The 20,820-nt window shown below is 37.2% G+C and overlaps 1 protein-coding gene and 1 long non-coding RNA gene across 3 annotated transcripts in view; one reads left to right on the plus strand and one right to left on the minus strand.

Moving 5' to 3' along the window:
* The window catches only part of LOC102220182 (TOX high mobility group box family member 2-like), a 104,790-nt gene extending 93,098 nt beyond the window's left edge, over window positions 1–11,692 (minus strand). Inside the window, exon 1 of one of the 2 annotated variants that reach the window (XM_005808933.2) lies at window positions 10,981–11,692. In XM_005808933.2, coding sequence (XP_005808990.1) covers window positions 10,981–11,085 — 105 coding nt within the window. In that variant the 5' untranslated portion in view covers window positions 11,086–11,692. The remainder of the gene's footprint in view (window positions 1–10,980) is intronic. The other variant, XM_023341296.1, reaches the window with a different exon arrangement.
* The window catches only part of LOC111609924, a 33,525-nt gene continuing 22,555 nt past the window's right edge, over window positions 9,851–20,820 (plus strand). The window contains exon 1 of the long non-coding RNA XR_002753404.1: window positions 9,851–9,934. This is a non-coding gene — a long non-coding RNA (uncharacterized LOC111609924). The remainder of the gene's footprint in view (window positions 9,935–20,820) is intronic.

Below are 20,820 nucleotides of genomic sequence, written 5' to 3' on the forward strand. Positions count from 1 at the left end.
TCCAATCACACAACACTAAATAAATACAAGTGTTCATTGCAATCTGGTTTTACCATTCAAAAGTGAGATTAATCAACACAGAGGAAGACAGCTGTCAAAACATTTGCTAGACTCAAATATCCGTCTCTATACAAGAAGAAATCAGATCATTTTAGTCTGCATGTCAGTCCGTTGAGTTAACTTTCTAAAGGACATTGGGACAGAAGATCAACATCGGGCTAATAATATTTGTAAAGGATATTCATCAAAAAACAAATGAAGGAACAAGACTTAAATGCCTGGCAAGGAACTTCTAAATCATGGCCCACAGTGTTTGCACAGGACATACCTCAGGAAGCTGAGACAACTGGGAATGTTTGTCCAGCTTTCTGCCTTCACCATGCTTCCACATGCACAATTCATACACGTATTAGGATGCAGCATAGTTTGTTTTCACAGTGTGTTTGTGCATTTATGCATTCAAATTTGCAGTGAAGAAAAATATTTTTACCTACGATTGAAGATTATGATATAAGCTAAAGAACACAAATTAATATCTGAAAGAGATTTTTGTTCAGAAGATGAAATTGGTAACTAAGATTTTAACGTTGAGTCCTTTCCTTCCTCAGGGCTGGACCTCTTAAGGTCACTAACGGAAAAATATACACTCTGATATATTTTTATTTGGGTAAGATGTCTGGGCTTTAACCCATCTCTACCATGTTGACCTCTGGTCCCCCAGCAAACCACATAACCTCAAACTGGTTCATCCAGATGCAGAACATACATGGATGTGTGTTTTATTTACTCAGGAATTTTCAAAGAGTCAGCCATGTCCATATACCAAAGCTTCCTGCACTCTTAAGAGTGAATCTCACAATTAAGAGAGGATTGCAAAACCATTCAATCCATTCAATTCAATGCAATTTGACACAAATCAGATGGTTAAACTGTACCATTTCCAAGGATGTGCAGAATAGAATATAGGCCTTCAATTGTATACTCCCAAGTCAGCAGGAGATAGAAAAGACCTGGCAGATCTTCAAGGAAATTGGTTCAGAAATATTCTTTATGGCAGCATTAACATGTAAAAAAAAATATTCTGCAAGAAAACCAGCGTCATGGTCAGGAGTCAAGCTAGTCACCAAAGAGTGTGGATGTCCAACTCTGGTCCTCAAGAACCACTGTCCTGACATGATGTGATGTAATTAAGTCATCCGATTCATGAGTGTTGGATAAGCATGGGCCGGTTACAGGTTTCAAGGTAACGAGGCATGAAAAAGTTTCAAAAGCATTCAAATTCCCTGTCATATGTTTCTTTTTTTTGTTTGTTTGTTTTGGGTTTTTTTTGTCAACTCAGAGATAAAGTGCGGATCAAATCAGCTGTGGTATCATGACCCCTCATTAGTAGCTCTGAGAGTTCAGGCAAGTTCCCAAGCTTAACTCCCAACTTGGAGTTGTTGAATATGTGACTAATTCTAAGCGAAAATACCGAGAGGCTCAGTAGCTTCACTTAAGCAGTTGTTTAGCTGAATGTGCATTTTAAATACAGTGGTTCACACTTGTGACTTCTGTTGTTTCTGCGTGCATAAAATTTATATTTAAAATCTGTCTCACATCAAACACTGTCTTGGAGTCTAAAAAAAACTTCCAACATGATTCGTCAATAAAACGACCACTAACCTGATTTATCTTAGCTACTAAAGCAGTGGAAATACAACTTTCCTATTGGATGTAATCTTTAGCAGTATAGCTTGTGCTACGTGCCAAAAATCATGTAATCAAGTATGAACACGCACACTTAGAGCGGGATGAAATTTCACCATCACACCTGTGATCTAAAAGCAGCTTCCTGAGACCATTAAAGTTGACTATGACTGTAGAGATCATGCTGAGGTCATGGAGAGGTTATGGTTAAATTCACATGTCTGTCCTAATTGTTGTTTTAGAACAGCAGTGGCTGTGGAGGCAACAGGTTATGTCAATGGGTGAAGATCAGCCCATGCTAAAGAAAATGCAAAATAACACCTTTTAGAGCTTTAATCATAATACAGTGAAACCCTGATATTTTTACCTAAAGTTATCATACAGTCATAATTTCAAACAGGCCCAGGCCTCCTATAGGAGCAGGACATTTCCCTTGAAGACAGGAAAATGTATCAGGTATTCAACTGAGGAATAATGCATCAACTACAAACTACGGCAGACTCAGATCATGCTAACGTGGTGCTTAGCTAGCAGTATATCGATAGACTGAATGTTAGAATGCCACATTATCTCTCGTCAAAGTGAAGTGCCACATGCAAAGTGTCGTCAGCATGGGACTTATAGTGAACACAGGGTAAGCTCATATTTTGACTTATTGATATAACAGTTTTGAGCTTCATGCCATGTGTATATTTCTGAGACTCCTAATTTGAAGTAAGACAGGAAATAGTTTTTGAGCTGCCTGACGGAGTTGTCCAACATTGACTCGGATATAAAAGTTTTAAGAAAGCCTGGACTACTTTTTAACATTGTCATTAGTAGAAAAACCTGCTGAGACAGAGTGACAGAAACTATACTTATGCAATTTGAAAGCAATAATGCAAATGGCTAAACATTAAGCGATAAGGATGTTAAGGATGACAAGAGCTTTAAAGCTCTTCTCAACTCTAATTTGTAATGGATTTAAATACTGTGGTTCAAAATCTAAAATAATGTGACCCTTCAAGATTGAATTGGATAAGTTTACACTGAAATATTTTTAACAACAAAGTTTGGCAATCATGAAACCCTTGTTTATACACAAAGCACAAATAGTGGGCATTGCAAAAACACTAATGTTTAAAAGAAACTAAGAATCTTACTGTAACAATAAAAAGTTTTCAAAACCAAAGACAAGAAACCATGTCTGTAAAGAAACTTTTCTGACATGGTAAAGTTTCTTTACCATGTCAGAATCTTTACTCTAATTAGAGTAGTTTCAGTTTAACTTTTTATTTTGCTTTATCACTTAAATAGTTGTACACTTAACCTTTTTTTGGTTGCCACTTTATTAAAAGAAAACTAAAAGAAATCCAGGTAAAACTCCATTTAGATCTTCTTTCAGAGAAACCTTCAACAAATTTAGAAATATAGACGGAAAAATATGAAATAAATAAAGATATTTTCAAAACATGTCAAAATCACTTCTCTCTAACTTCTACCAGAGGCATATTTATTGGTCAGCTTTGTCATTTTAGTCTAAAACAACGAGAAACCAAACACTGAAGAAAACCTGTCAGCGTTTTCATCCTTTTAACATAACATAATCAACATTGAACTAATCCTGGGGTCTACTCTGAAGCAGGTGCTGGCTCTGTTTCGTTCTCCGTCTTCTTCTGCTGTAAGAATGAGACTATCACCGCACTGCCCCATGGGAAGGCTTGGGCTGACTAATGTAGGCACACTCCATTGGTGCGGCGGGTCTTAATTATGATAACAGACGCTGAGGGGGATGCACTGGTGCCCGCAATGAGAAAGTAGCTTGGTACCGGCATGACCAATAATTACCACATGGACCAACACCAACCCTCCCCCCATCATTAACACACACACACACATTTACACGCCTATTCAAAATGTAATTTTCATTGCACACATCAAACACAGCATTTAAAGGTCAAACAAAGAGATGCTAGGCATTTGAATGGTGAAGAAGTGATTAATAATGCTGCTTGTGGTCCAGGTGTCCTATCTATATTCATGTTTTGCTTTTATTTTCCTGTCCTGTTTATATGATCACAACCCGTCTTGGAAAATGTCCGACGTATGTCCATAGACGAAAACCAGCAGCTGATAAAAATGGCTTCTCAAACAGAGTGAAATACGCAAGGATATTAATAAATAAAATGCAAAAAGTAAGGGAAATGTCTGGACCTCATACAGGCTTACTGAGTCAGCCTCTCTAAGAGCCTGTTGCAGTTTTATTGAAATGATTTCAAATGCTTGGAATCTCCATTAAAATCTCCCCTGTGTGCCGGTGCAAGGAGAATACGATTTAGTGGGTGGTTTTGCTCTGCCCCTGCTCGCAGTCTGTCACCGGCCTTTACTGTGGTATGCATGGCCTTCCTCTGCACAGGGCTATGAAAGCAATTGTGATTGTGACTCCATAGTCAGCAAAACGCTTGAATGCTCCAGAGTTAGCATGCCCAGTCACACATGCACATACGCGCGCACACACCCCGACGCGCCACAAACACACACATCCAGAGCGTCCCATACAGGGGGGGCACTGATTACTTCAACCCATTTGACTCTCTCTTATCCCTTCATTCTCCCCCTCTGCCCTTCTGTCACATACCACAGAGTTTGTCATTAGCTAATAGTGAAAACACGACTCACCGTGAATGTACACCACAGCCAGCATTACAGGGATTGCTGATTTTTGACAGCCACATTCAAGCTCTCAGGGTATTAAAAATAACTCCCCCACGTCACTAAATCAAACAATAAATAATGTTTTGTCTGTGTTTATTCAAAAAAGGTTGCTTCACTTAAAGGGTGATCACTTAATGGAAAGTGGTTGGACAAAGCAACAAAAGGTAATTCAGCCCTTTGCATGTGTGCACTGTCATAAAAAATAAAACTGTGATAAGGCATGCAAATGGAGCACGTCATTCCCCAGCTTGTCTGAGGCAAAGAAGACCACCAACTAACAAAGACAGCCCTTCAGTTATGTTTTTTTTTTTTTCCTTGCAGATATCGGTTGTTGGGATGATATATGAGCTGGGTGGGGCGTAAGTGTATAAACACAGGCCCTACTCTGTCTGCACTCTATCCTTTTGCTGTACTGTAGACAAGCACCTCACCCCAGCTGCACCAGTCAGCACTGTTTGATTAAGGTATTCAAATAAAGGAGCAGGCACCATGTTCCTGCCTCTGAGAGCAAACCAGAGTTGTTCTGTGAAATAGCCACAGTAGAATTACAGTTTGACATGTTATGAGACAATACGCATGTGTTTACTTCAAATGCTTCCCATCATACTCAAGCTGCTGGTGTGTTAGGAGTGTAACGAGATCACACCGCAAAAGATCTAAGATACTAAAATGGCACAATATTTTTGTCATGGTCAGGTTTGTCTTACAAAGGGATATCCAGTTTTTGTCCAAGCCGACCGCAGGCTCCTGATGTAAAGGCAAGTGCTTCACTGTAAAGTATAAAATCACACATCACAAAAAAAAAAATCACTGTAAGGATACACAGAGAATTCAGGTAAAAGGAAAAAACTGAACAGATTCTCTTCAGTTTGCGCAATTTTGCTAATCTAGCCAAATCCCAATATCCAAAGTATTTGCGGGGCCACACCAAAAGGGAAAAAAAAAAAATATTTAGAGCTCAAGACAAATCTATTTCTATTTGAAGATGCTCAGCAATAAGCCTAAGATGAAATATTTTATTGGGACAAACAAAGCAGATGATTTCCATAGAAAAAGGATCTGTCAGTCATTGTACACCCACAATATAAAAGGTCAGTCACTGGTCAAAAGAAAGGCATTCAGTATACAGTTATTGGGGAAACCTGATTGTTTTCTATTCTTGGTCTAGAAAAGCTTTTTTTCCCTACTCTCTAAAACCAGGGTGGGATATATGACTCGTTCCAACACTAACTGCATTTAGTCAAGTTAATTAAATATCCGCTCCGAAGCCTGATCACGTGTTAAAGTCATTGGATGTTTGTGGTCTTATGTTGACAATAAAATCAAAGACAAAAATGTGGTAAACAAATCACTAATGCTTTCTGTTATACAGAACACCATTATTGTGCAGATTGGAATTTATCCATTAAAATCTAACATTTAAACATTTTACTTAGTGTCCATCTGTGTCACCCAGCTGTGTTGGAGTCTCATAAAGCTTTAACAAATGCAAACAATTATTTAAAATTTTTAACACTATGAAAAAAAGGCTTGTCTGACTGCTTCATGTTTGCATTATTTTGGCTAAAGGGACCCTCAGACATGGTGCCTTTAGTCCAACAACAAGTTAACAATCACAACCATCTTGAAAATCAAAGCACAGACAAGTTAATTTCTTTAGCAATTAGCCTTCTAACAGATACCAGGATTGGCATCTTCATTGTTGCATTTGATGGCCAATAAACGTGACAATTGTACAACTGTTGATGTCAACTTTATTTGACACAGTAATTCTAATTAAATGTTAATCCAACATTTCTCCATAGTAGTTGTCAAAAGCACAAATCAGTGATTACTAGTGCCTAAAGGTTAATTTATGAAGAAGAAGATGGAGGAGGAAAATGAAACTGATATCCACATTCTCTCTGCTTTGGCAGATCATCAATATTTTAAGCAGCAATTCTATATTCTAAACCTTAATATTACAATATTATCTTCCCCTAAATGCATCTGTTTGAGGCCCTTACTTTGAAATAAGAGGAAAGTAGTTCTTGAGTTGTTCTCCGGTGAAATGATGGAACATAAAGACAGAAAATCAATCACGCTGGCTGTTAACACTCAGCTCCATAACAAATAAAGAAATTACTTTGTAGTAAAGTGTCTTGAGATGATATGTGACGCATAAAATGAATAAACTGAACTGAAACTGAATTAAAGGTGGCATCTTAAAACAAACAATGCAAACTGAGCCACAGTTGTGACTTTTTAATAATTTTTTTGCAGTTTTTTTACACATCCAGAAGCTCCTTCTTTGCTACTCCACTGAGTGAGGAAGAGAATAGGCACAAGGGGAAGAGCTCAGCAGATTATATGTGAATTGCTTATTTGATATGCAAATAATCATATGCCATCTTAGTTGTTCACACTGCCGGACAGACGGACATGCTATGTTTTGACTGACGACTCAAAAAGACAAAATGACGAGCTGGAGCGCCAGGAAATGCTGCACCATGAATCTACACACGTTCTAATGAAGAAACTAGTTACCTTATCATTTTTAGCAATGACTATTATGCCAGATTAAATTAGCAGCCCTGGGCTGTCTGTTTAATAACTAAATATTCAAATGAACCAATTCTTTGAAAGAACCCAGTTCAAAAACCCTACATTTAAAGAAGTCGAAACTAAATCTGAAAATGTTGCACAGAAAAGGAGTTATTTTAATAATATTCTGAAGTTTGATGAATCTTCACTCTACTTATAAAAATACAATAGGGACAACAAAAAATGGAAATCTATGCTCAAGTCCAACCTAAACCGAATCATTCAAAATGGATTGAGATGCCCTAAAACACCAGTTGTAATGTGCAAAAAACAAGTATTCTTACATTTTAAAATAGTGTTAATAAAATATAATTTTGTTCTCATAAACCCACTAATGTGTCTGATCTTGTCTCGTGAGCTAGACGTTTTGCCACACACCGAGAATGTAAATGTACCTGAAAGTGTCCAAATTTGGTACTGCAGGTTTTGCATCAGTCTCAGAGCAAAACGCTCCCATGACGGTATAATTTTCTATAGTTTCTTCTCAGATTTGGCGGAAGACAACAGCAACACAACCTTTCAGCTTCACAGCAAAATGCAGAGTTTTGAAACTACTGAAGTAGACATCTTCAGGGTTATTTATAGATCTCCAGGCATCATTTCAATCCGCACTTCATGTACTTTCACTGTTCGTGTCAAGCATCTCTTTTTTGGGGGGACATTCTTACCTTTTTCAAATGCTTGGCAGAGAAGAATCTTTTAGCAAAGTGTGAACAAGTAAAATGATTTATCTCTATAAACATCTGACATCAAATACAGGACAAAGTTCACATTTCCTTCCTGTGAGGTGTTTGTGTGTGTGTGTGTGTTGATCATGGACAAGGCAGAGAAGCGAAAGGAAATGATTTATGCAGCTGCAGATAATCAGAGTAAATATTGGTACACTGTGATAGTTGCTAATTTAAACTGGACAGTTAGAACGGCTAGAATCAAAAGGTCTAAACGGGCAGACAAAAGGTTGAAGGCACGACAACAGCATGTGCTGCATGGACGTCGCAAAAACTTGTTATGCAATCTAAAGCCCACAGAATCAAGAATGACTCAGGACATAACACTGTGGAACAGGGAAATGTTTTTTACCCACTTCCAGCTAGTTTATGTTGTTTTTGTGTTCCCTCTTAATAAAACACTTTCTATTTAAATCCCATGTCCTCGACCTGCGGTACATCTGCCACTGGTGGTCACCTTTCAGCCGTGCTCAGAATACAGGATACAATTTTAATGGGGATGATGACTGAGCTGCTGAATAGAGAAATCACAGCTATTTACTTTTTTGAAATATTAAACTTCTGAATATTTAAAAGTGGAATCTTTAAATACAACACAATAATACTCAAATGATCAAAAAGCCACAGGCACTTTTAACAACACCAGCGTCTGTATCTATCCCTGTTCAAGAGAAACATCCCCACAGCATGATGCTGCCATCAGTATGTTTCACTGGAGGTTCGATAAGTTCAGAGTTTTATGTAGTTTTAATTATCTGCTGACACTAAGTGACACATAGAGAGACTCTATTGCCTAATTGCGAGACTTATGAAGACTGTTGGTTGCATTTTATTTAGGGGTATCATAGTAGAGTGGGCTGAACTTAAATGAGTTCCGCACAATTCAGATTTTTATTTACGTTTTAAAATAAAACAATGCTTTATTGTCCAATTATGCCAAACTTTCTAATTGTGTATCATGTACAACACAACACACTGCATTAAAGTTTGTGGATGTAACGCAAGAATGGTAGAAATGTTTGTTTATAATTTCCTTTGCCCTCATATAAAAACAGACACCCTAAAGTGAAAACATTGCTACTTTTACTTATCTGCCAATATGGCTGCAGTTGGGAACCTCAGATTTTACTCCAAAGATTTAAACCATTTTATATTCTTTATAATAAGGCTGTACCTGCAGGACAACAAGCTAACGATTTTACCGACAAATTTAGATGCAACTGGAAAAAGAAAATATCCACATGATTCTGAAAAGTCAAGCATTAAAGAAACACATCCATGTAGTGATTAGCCTCTGGCCTTACTGCAGCTTCAAAAGGGGGATCTGGGCAGAATTTATTAACTTGCAAACCAAGGCTGTCGGAGATAATTCACAGGAGGCACGTCTGATTCGTTCGTTACAGTATGTCTGTTTTACGCCACAGTCGGTTTGACGAGTTTTCTCAGAGAGGAACTTGACCTTGTGCATTGTGTTAACAGGACACCAAACGATTCCCTGCCGGTCTCATTTGCATCGCTAGTGAGGGGTAGTTAGTGTTACACATGTGACGATAGAAACTTTCTGCTCCTTTTGTAAAGAGAACCCAGAGTAAAGAGAGTAGAGCAGTTTTAATTATTTAAATGAACGCTTGTAATTTCTAAGGAAAGCCACACTTCATTGCCAGCACCAGTGGTTAGAGTCACTTTCTCTCTCTCTCTCTCGTTCTCACAGAAGTGCTTTATATCATTTAATATCTCGTGGCTTTGTTTCCAGGATTCATGCACTCTGCATAGATAGCAGCGTATTCTCTGGATTATCCGCATGGAGGATGATCCTAATTCATTTGACCTACAAAAAAAGATAGCCTGAGCTCAGGGCGGGGGAAGACAGTTAAAAAAAAAAAAAAATCCCACTAATGTGTTGCAGGTGAAAACTTCCCTTATTGATAAAAGTTTTACAAGGTACTCATTTCACAGGCATTCAAATCAAAACTGTCAAGTTCACTGTTACACAACTTTTCATGACCCGAAACCTGGAGACTTTGATTACAGGATTGTTCCATTCAGTTATAAAGATTTTCCAGTGCCCACACAGCAAAAGGCAAACATCCCCGACTGACTTTTGCATCATTCCCTCCTTCTTAAACTCAAAAGCTATCTTTAATCTGTAGAAGAGAGAACTCTGAACCATTCTTTAATCTCGTACCAACTTCAGACAGCAGGTCAGCATCTGTAGGGGCCGAGGATTTATCCTTCCAGTCGTGGTAAGTGACAACAACGATTCCTAATTCAAGCAGACAGTAAGGAAGCGAATTCAAGAGCTGAAAATTGCTGTTCACGCTAACATTTGGAGTTTGTGTGCTTCTTTGTGTTGCCTTGCACCTGGTACTGCGTTGTCAACGTATATCATTCTCATCCCAATAGCAATACTGTTAAGTATTGTGAAGCGGAATAAAAATTATACACGGTTTTCAATTATTTTAACACATAAAATCGCTTTAAAAATGTCGACCCCAGCTCAAAACACGGTGGTGGCACCGTTATACTGTGGGGACGCTTTTGCTCAAAATCCAGCCATTCTATTTGCAGCTTGACAAGACAGTTATGTTGTTGTTGGGTTGTTGTTTTTTTACACAGAACTTAATTAATTACTTTATCCATCTTAACGAATCAAGCTGTAAAGGCCACCAGCGCTGCATCGGCGGATCTCGGCAGGTCAAGAAAACCAACCCCGCAGGTTGTCAAAACTGAGCGAAAGAAAACAACCAGACAGCGCTTGGCTCGCAGGAAAGTAATTAACTGTGTATTAAAGGCACACATCCATTTAATCGCCTAACTCCATGTGGAAAGCATCCAAGAAATTACAGAAAGGAGTGCGTAATGCTGAACCGGACAGCAGTGAGCGGGCTTTTATGGAATGCATATATTTCTCTCTGTTCTGCCTGTGGTTGGAGAGATGTCATGCCAGCTTTATGCAAAACACAACTGCGCAACGTCCACAGGGACATAATTATCACGAAAGGTATGTAGAGGAGAAGAAAAGTTGAACAGCAGACTGTCAAAAATATTTTTTTTTAATCAATTAAGTGTTATTTAACAAAAAAAAAAATACTACTTAGTTAAGTCTCAGTCAAAGCTTATCTAGTACACTTTTACTTGCACACACCTGACGGATTTTTATTTTTGTTTGCCTTTTGGCAAAAGCGCGTACAAAAGCATCCGTTTACAGTGCGCGACTGCTGCGGGATGTATTATGTCTCTCCTAAATAGACAAGTGATACAGGATTGCAGAGAACGGTCGTTTATTTACCTTGTTCGAGTGGTAATAGTCCAGCGAGCTCAGGCAACTTGGATCAGTCGGCAGGGAGCATGAACCCACATTTGCCGGGGGCGCAGGATAAAATCTCACGTCCATCTCAGGCTGAGCGAGACTGAAGGCATGAAATCACTTTCGGCGTGTTTCACTCACTGTTGTCTTGTCAAACACACCGCCAGAAGCACAAGAAAGTAGGAGTAATTATACACACTGAAAATAATAAAATTAAAAAATAAAAATAAAAAAAACCCCAAACAAGTGCAGGAGTTTTATTCGGTGCACTCTTCTCTTCTCTTCTCTTCGCATTCGTACTTCGGCACCAACTCCGCTGATGCGCAGTCCTCCTTCAGAGCCCGGCACCAGGATGCGAAACAGACTCACTCACTCGCTCTAAACGGAGAGTGCAAATGCATTGGTGCTACGCACGTGTTGGCCAAACAATGCAAACCTCCAACTTAGATCCTGTTCTGTGGGTTCTTTTTTTCACGGTCTGTTTTTTTTTTTTTTTTTTTTTTTTTTTGGTTTGTTTTTAAAAAGAAAACAATTAAAACAGCCCCCACGGACGCGTGCTTTCTCCACTGCTCTCAGGACTCCATACGGGCTTTGTTATGGAGCTGCATATTCTTGCATTGGTTCCAGTACAGAAGTGGTTGGACTTCCCTCTGCCATGCGACCTCTGCCGATAATAAACGGGAAAGAGGAACGGAGGGAGCAAAGAGGGGGGAGGGGAGATTGGTGGCTGCCTTGGCAACCGCTCTCCTTTCTGCAACTGCGCGCCTCTGATTAGCTGGAAATGTAATAGTGTGCACGGCTGTGCATTATAAAGCGCACTCTGCTTCCATCAGGGCTTCATAAAGGCTTCCATTTGGGTTATTGTGCCAAGGCGGATGGGAGGAGGCTGCACAAAGTCTCTCTTTTTAGTCCGACCGTGTTTTAATGTTTTTGTTGTTGTTGTTGTTTTCCTTTCCCTATTCGGCTTTACTGTGTAGACCAACAACTTTTAATCAATAAATCAATCAGTAGGTCCTGTAATGCTTTAATGTTCATGAATGGCAAAATGACATAACTATTCTAACTTTTACATTGCTAATCTTATTATAGATGTTGTATGTGGCTGAGCCAGTTAGTGACATGCAAACATTTGGATTAGAGATCACATTTTTGTTAACTAATTAGGTTCAAACCCAACAGGAGTTCGCCCTTACAGTTTTCAAGAGTTGAATAAACAAAAGGCTGATCTTTTTATTTTATTTTATTTTTATTTTTTTGTTAAGTAAGCAATATGTTAGCAGTGGTTTGCTTTGAAGTGTGGGTAACAGATTTATTCTTAAAATGGCAATAATGGGAAATTCCTTTTTGGAATATACTGGAAAATGATGGAGTTCACTGATTAATTTTCAACTTTCTTGAGCAAAATGTATGGATCACGTTGAAACAGTAATAGTTAAATATTGATGCGTGAACTCAGGTGATGATTATAGGATCATTTGGGGCTTGCACATTGTACTTTATTAAATGACTGGGACAACAGGCTGCAGTGAGACAAAGATGGCAAGCAGAGATGCATAAGAAAAAAAGGTGCAAAACAGAGATAAAATTACTAATATATAAGAACAGTAACACAGAAAGAACTTAATGTCTCTGCTCCGCTGGAGTTATAAAAGTTAAAAACACCACTTTCAGTTTCTTAGCTGCTGCATGCTGTCTGTACAATTACTCCCATGTACAAGAGCGTATTTAGGTCTATATGTGTTATTATGTAAATGTGCATAGATGTGAAGGCAGAAGTTGTCTGTGAAATGAAACTCAGAAGGGTGAGACCACCCCTCCACTCCGAGTTCGTATAACAAAAACCACACCAGCGTGGGATAAAAATCACCTTAAGGTACAGGGGGGACGACAGGCCGGACCTGAGCCAAGACCAGGCAGCTCTTTAGAATTATTTTACACAACCTGTAAAATACTCTGTTCATGTTCATGTTTTACCTACAAACTGAAAACCAGCTAATTTGGTTTGCCAACCCATGCTTCCTTAAGCACCCATGAAACTTAATGTCCATAAAACTGAAATTCATTAATTTTAGACCACAATGCATGATCCCTTTTTGAGCCCTAAACCTTACTCAGTTGGCTAGTTTTACTGCATAAGATGTTTTTATCTTTTTTGCTTTTTTTTTTTTTTTTACTAATACCATTTTTCGCTTCATTGTTTCTCTTTCCACTGTATAAATGATATTAATATTAATATCATTGGTACAATCACTGTTATCATTATTATCAAAATTACTTCTACTTATTGGGTCATTAAATATTGCAAATGAACAAATGTGGCAAAATATTTTATCTGAATTTTTTTTTTTTTAAAGTGTGTATGAGACGGTTTGGAGATGGATGACGGCAAATCTTTAGGTTTGCCTGTTGGCCCCCACGGCCGCCTCCTGCTACATGAAAACCCCGGACTCGTACACGACGGTGCAAAGCATTTTGGAAGGTGCATAGCGAACGGCATGTTCAGGGTGGAATATATACAAGAAGGTTTAATCTTGTATTGCCACGCAGCTGCAAATGCTTGGAGTAGGGGTGGGGTGGGAGGAACCTGGCTTGTGCGAGCCATACCTCTGACAGCTCTCCGAATGTGATGGATAGCACACCCTTGCCCTGTGATGTGCATGCACATTTGATGCCGAAATGGCCTATCCATGGGACCATTGTCTTTCAATCATGTCAAGGCAAAGTACAGAACAGAGCACATTTTCTGCTGCATAGCGTTATTACTGTGCCACAGTTTACAGCCCATCCTTACAGCCAGCCCTCAAAATAATGCTCAACAGTCTGCTGATGTCGTTTTGTTTAAAGATCTCCGATTGCATTCATTTGTGCAATGAATTCAGAGAAGGGAATCATGTTTCTGCCCCCTCCGCCATTAACTTAAAAGTGTAACAGACAGGGTTTAAGTTGGTTTTAATTATAAGAGGCTGTAACTCTAAGAAGAATGTAATAGTTCTCACACGAAACGTGACGGGAGTGTCTGACAGCAGTTCTACTCAACAAATCTGTTAGATTGGGGTGAGATCATACCATAGGGTGAGCACAACCTGCCACTCTTCCTGGCGTCCCAGCAAACAGAGGGTTAACCTCATGGCTCGGTGCCATGGCTTCATGGGAATGGAATGTGGAGTGCTGTGTGTGCAGGGCTTCTTTCCCAGCATCCCTCGCTGCCCAGGCGCATGCTAATGATCAGTATTATTGAAGCACAATTGATGGGCTAGCAACCAAACAAGAGAAACTAATTACTACTAAGGCTTTATTGTCCTTTAATTACTGAAGCTCTATGGCAATTAGTACTGCACAAAGATGCAGCCCTGCTTTAATATCAAGTAAAATGCGATGCAGATGAAGAAAAAAAACAAAACAATTTGAAAGATGAAAGGTGGATAAGATAATTTGTCTCCGATGTGTTCTGCAGAAATGATGCTTGATTTGAGTAAGGCATGCAGCAGACAAAAGGAAACTGCTGAGAGCTGCTGGGCTAATTTAAACAGAAAACTCATCTCCAAACAGAATCAGCACGTGATATTTCTTTGACCTTGGAGGGCTAAAAATGAGCACTGAACACCAAGTTACAAAAAGGCAAGCTTTCAACCGAGCCTCGTCTCTCACATGAACCCAAATAATGACTTACACAGTTGCAATTGTGATAAAGTACAGGTTATTCCGATTGATTGTAGAGCAATAAAAGTTAATAGTGGTCAGAAAACAATGCACAATAGAAATAAGATAAAGATGTAAACACACTTATCTCTAAGTTCTGTGCTTGATAGATTATACAATTATATTGACGGATATGCTATAATAATGCTTTAGAGAATTTTTATTAAAAAACGTATGTTTTAGTCTTACATAACAGGACGATTTTCAGTTCAATAAATATGCAACAAACTTACCAAAGTCTTGGTTTAGTGTCATGCTTGATGCTCCTAAGATCGAAGTGGTGAAAATTTACCCAATATTCTCCTTACAGTTTGTTGATGTAGCAACAGATGCCAGAAATTAGATTTTTTTTTCTCTAAAGGCTTTATAAGTGGATTGCAGTTTATTTCTAAACAGAGTAGAGAGCATCAAAGTTTTAGTTTTAATTTGCTTTCCATAATTTTGTGTGAATATAATGAATCATATAATGAATAACTAGGTCTCAAAAAACATCATCCTGTTTGAAACTGCATTACAAAAATGTGATAACATAAAAAATATGTTCTTTGTGTCCTATTATTCAACCAAATAATAACGAATCCAAAACATCCGAAGCCATTGCTATCCATACTCTCCATATAAAGTTTCCTACAGAATACATGTTTGAGCAGCATAATTATATACACATATAAAAAATATTCCTCCAAAAGATGTAGAGGCTCTTTGACTAGCATAGTTTTATTCCAACATATATTTGGAGCAGAAACAGCCCTCTTATCCTAAGTTTTCTACTCTGACTAAATGGATCTGACCTTTTTTTACAACTATATTATACAAATGTCATAAAAGTGTAAATTAAAGTCTAAAATAGTTTCAGGAGTTTCCTTAACATTTGATAAATACAAAATGCTTTATGTTTGCAATAAGATTCACAATTTTCCAAATTTTTTGGCTTTTGTGTTTTCCATAGATGTTATGTGGTCTTTGTAAATGTTTTCTTTATTATTTGTCTGAATAAACACTATGGTGTTTTATATTTTCTATGAATAATAAACGCATTATATTTATAAATAAGCACAATCTCCAGAAGAAACAAATGTTTACTTGTAATATTAGTTAGGAAACTTAATTCATCCACCATGAATGGGATATTTACTACAAACTATAAGGACTATAAACTTTAAAAAAACAACTTCCAGCATTCAGAAAGTACAACACAGACCTTCAGTGACATAATCCAGTCAACAGGATGTACCAAATCTTAAAGGTTACACCCGGATCAGCATGACACGATGGGACTTAATGTGGGTTATCGTGATTCTGTGCTAAAAGTTAAAATTGCTTAAATCATGTGATTTGTATTTTTTATCTTCTGTGTTTGGCACCTCAACAATAGTCTAATTTTTATGTATTTAATGTTTCTTCCAAAAGTGATTATTTCTGTGGTGTCTTTTAAAAAGGGGAAGAAGAAATGATGTGCATAACAAATTATTTTGTTTGAGAAAACCTGGGAGTGAAATTGACTCAAAGAAATATATATATTTTTTTAAAAAACATACTACAGTTACAGATGCTTAAGCTTTAGAGAAGCATTTGCTTTCAAACAGTTGAGTTGAACAACTTCCAGATTTTTACCTTGGGCTTTCTGGTAGTGAAGCACAATTTCATTCAGCAGAGAAAGGCGTTCATGCTGAAGAAGTGCTTAATAAAACTTTTCTCATTTTTGTTTCAAACACTCGCGTTGCGGTTGTGATTAAAGCTCATATTTCACAGTCTAATTCAAATTATTTCATTTAGTTAGATATGGAAGGATGTTCATTTTATTTTTGCCCGTAGTCTAATTTCTCAAACCAGAGTTGAGAATCTTTTTTTAGTTCAGAGAGTTATTAAAAGTGAAAATGTAAACTCTGAATCAGACAGAGAGACGTATTGATGTGAACTGTATAATTATGATACAAATCCATGTGTTTTTTTTTTTGTATATCTCAAGTGTCTCAAATATAGAAATGCAATGCATGTGGCACTTTTACTTTTTACAGTTTATCAGTGTGATCTGTACATTCAAATCAAATCCTAGAGATCAGCTACGATGGTAAAGGATATTAAAGCCATTTTTCATTTCTGGAAAAGCCATATGGACCCAAAAGTCAACATTATTTCCACTTTATCTTCATTACATGGTTGATTTGTTCCATCACCTACTCACCTAGCTATCCTCTAAAAAAGGCAATCCTCTTTTCTTTGACCAAATATTACCTGTAGAGAGTTAATAACTACAGAAGTGTGGAAGCCTGCAGAGGACTTCCAGTTAAAGTTGCTTCAGGCTGAAACGACAGGCATCAAAGTTTCTTTATTAATTGTATCTACAGTATATTTTCTTGATCAGACCGCGTCTCATAGGTGCTACATGTTACACTCTTCCACAATTTTGTTCTTTTGCAGTGTTTGGCGTTAAGATCTGACTTTTTCAGGACCAACTCAAAACCTCTTTGAAAATGCCTGACTAATACATTTTCCATACTCTTCTCATAGCCTGACAGAATTGAGTTATTTGACCCAGAGAAATATTATCTGCCAGAAAGATATTGCTGGAAGTCATTTTGTGTATATCATGGGTCATGATCTGTCATATTTCATGAGAATCAATTGGTGCTAATGGGTATCAGATTAATGACTAATGGAAATCTAATGTCATATAAAATCCTAAGACAACAATATTCAATAAAGTTAAATTATGAATGAATTTTAAAACTGAATTATAAAACTGTTCTATGATTATTTATCTGTAAATTTCATAAAAATATGCAAATTTCATTGCACAGGTGGTACAAAAAGAAAGCTGATAGGGAGAAAATGGGAATGTGATGTTCAATATGAGGAAGATATAAGGATTAAATATTTTTTTGTTGTTTAAAAAACATTTTCTGTGAATGTAAAGTAGGCAAGAAAATAAAAACGCACATGCAAAATGACAAGTTGCCAAAATTCACTAATTTGTTACCAAACAAAAGTGCACTGAATATATTATTTTGTTTTAGTTGCATGAGTGATTCTGTCTCTGCGTATTATTAAACAACTTTTATTTACTTCCATCTTAGGATAAATATGACGTAATAAGTAAACAAGTAAGTAAATAAGTAAAACTGTATTGATATAGCTCTTTTTGGGATATAAAAAAACCTGAGAGTGTTTAACAATAAACTCAAACAACAACCCAAGAACCAAAAAACCATTTTTCCTAAAAATGAAGAAGACCCTAATATTGGCCCACGATTTCATTATTTATTGGACTGAATCTATGCATTCTTGATAAGGAGAAAATGATACGCATTAATATTTTTGTGGTGTTAAACAATTTGTGAAAGCACAGAGAATGATATCACTTTTCTAGAGTTCTGATGGATTCATTTGCAATAATGAGGCACAGCTAACACAGAATGTTGGACTTTCACAAGTCTGGTTCGAATCCTGGACACAATTTAGAGATGCTCCAAGGTGCCATGTCTATAAATTCAATTTTATTCAAGTAAAAACAGCACGAGGACGTCCAGACATTGCACTGTTTAGAGAGCAGGCAGGTTTTAAGTCTCTGAGATTAGTGCGTTTTTGTGCTCCATCCAAATAGAAGCAGAAGACTTTGAGAACATTCTGACTTAAACTGGTCAGTGTATTTTCAATCACTGTGAAATAAGTCCTCCACCAACAGTCTGAAGGCCATTCAGTGAAGAGATCATTACTCCAAAAGCAACAAAAAGCAAGATTACATTTGCAAACCTACACAAGAAAAAATAACTTTTTGAGTATGTCCATTGGTCTGAAGAGACAGACTAGTTGGCCGGAGAAGACCTGCCCAACTGTGATGTACACTGTTGGTACCATGATGTTGTGTGAATGTTTAACGGAAGGAAGCTCTTGTGCCCTTCGCAAAATAGATGCCAGCATGACGACAGAACATGATGTAAAAATATTCCAGCAAAATCTAAACATCAGACTGGAAGAAAAGGCTGCCTTGCAAATGGAAAAACAACCAAACGGATGTTATTTAAGTCATTCTAAATGACAAAAATAAACAAAACAATAAAAATTTAGTCTATCAATAGTTTATCAATGTCTTTTCACATTGTGAATGTAAACATCTGGTTTCAACTGAACTTGTTTTAATCAAGGGGTGAAATGACTAACATGACCTTGATTACACTTTCTCTGGCTGATTTATCTTAGCAGAGCAGTGAGTTCAGGAAGTCAATCCGAAGCAACAAATGACAGATGAAATACTGTCTTCAATTTTCCAAATGTAATATTTTCAACTATTACAATACAGCGGCCTGAAAAGGTTTTGCATGTAGCAGTTTTACACGCAGCATGAAACACGTGGACTTTCTTAAAACAAGTGAGCTCATGCAGGTGGATGTCAGCAAGCTTGGAAAAACTTATTACTTGACTGACAACATGTCCTCATTGTGTCATCCACTTTTCAAATCGCCTTGTAGCATAATTAAGGAAAACCACCTCGGGGCGCATGCATTGACTCTTGATTTGTTAAACGGCTTGTACATACCTTTTCCCCACAAAGTGAAGGGCTGCCTAAGAAAAGAAGAGAACTGCAGTAAGAAGAGGAACGAACTTATCAGTCTTCCCACGTTTCATTTAGCACTTCAAGGAAATTCGAGAGTCTTTACTAATTGTCCAAAGCATTTGAGCTTTGCTTTGTGGGAAGACTGTGCTGCTGCTTGCCTGAGATTACTTCATTGTTTTTTTTTTCTTCTTCATATCATTAAAAAGACGATATGTACATGTTTATGTTATGAAGTGAGGTTAGTGGGCTTTTGATGAATGGAGCTCATGTTTAGAGAAAGGTTTTCTATTCATTTTTAGGCTTGTTCTATCTCATGCTTTTGCATGAAGACATGTTTTGTGAACATGCAGCAAAACAGAGTCTATTCTTTTTTTTTTTTTCATTTATTGAGGCAGAAGGCATCATTTGCCAGTGAAAATTGTTTGTCATTCAAGCAAAGGGGACTGTGAGTCATTGCTATATAAAGAAATTTGAGCATCCAATCATGGTCCCTTTCAGATGAGCAATTAGGAGACTTTATGCGTAGCTCCAATTACCAATATTTTCTCCTGAATAGAGGAAAGAGAAAAGACAAAGAAAAAGATGAACCTCATTTGAATGCATGAGCCATTTTAATAATAAAAAAAGCAATAATAGAAATGATTTAAAGGAGAAAAAAAAGGTGATTTTATTTTTAATTGAGTCCACTTCTGAAAATATGCAAGGTTATAAATGAAAATGCAATTTTCTTGGAAGTTTTTTTTTAACCTCGTGCTTATGCAGTTAAGTTAAATTCAGGTTTTTAGAGAAATTTGTCGGCTGATAATGAGCAACATTTCCAAATGTATATAATTAGCCTTCTTATCCTTTTCCTTCGAGTCAATACATACTGAGTGTGCATCATCTCTATCAGCCATGGAGGTGAAATAATGCTTTGGCTTCTCATGTTCCATGATCCACCGATTAAATGAAGCATACTTGATCTTTATCTGGGCTGAAGGATGATGACTGCGCTGGCCTTCGTCCAGGTCCTCTAGGCTGTGAAATAAGAACAAGTCCATAAAATTTTTTTCTGACATCCAAATGATTTATATTCCCTTTAAATTTGTGGAGGAAATATGAAAGCTTGATTTAAACAAATCTGATGTTAAGCATATTATTAAGAGAAACTAGTGATTGATTAGATGGGAAGAAAACCAGAGAAAATTATACCACTAGTACTGAATCATACCTCATGGTAAAAAAAAAAAACATTGAGTTTAGATTTATTTATTTTTTGTGCTATATTACAATATTTGTGGTACAGATTTGCTTTCAGCCTCCTGGAGTCAATTATCTATAGAGCCACATTTTATTGCAATTATAACATTAAGTCTTTGGGGCTTGTCTTATAACATTATTACCAATCCATCTTTGTAATATACCTGAAGTTAATGATTTAATGACAGGCATTTGTGAACATCCGTTTTCAAGTCTTCTCCCAGATTCTCAGTTCAACTTAGATCTGAACTTTGACAGGAATATGTTTACATTTCAACCATTTCTTAAGCCGCTCCTTGTTTAGCACAATTCTTCTTTAGGGTGAAACT

This window comes from Xiphophorus maculatus, chromosome 1, assembly GCF_002775205.1.
Source record: "Xiphophorus maculatus strain JP 163 A chromosome 1, X_maculatus-5.0-male, whole genome shotgun sequence".
Classification (NCBI taxonomy): domain Eukaryota; kingdom Metazoa; phylum Chordata; class Actinopteri; order Cyprinodontiformes; family Poeciliidae; genus Xiphophorus; species Xiphophorus maculatus.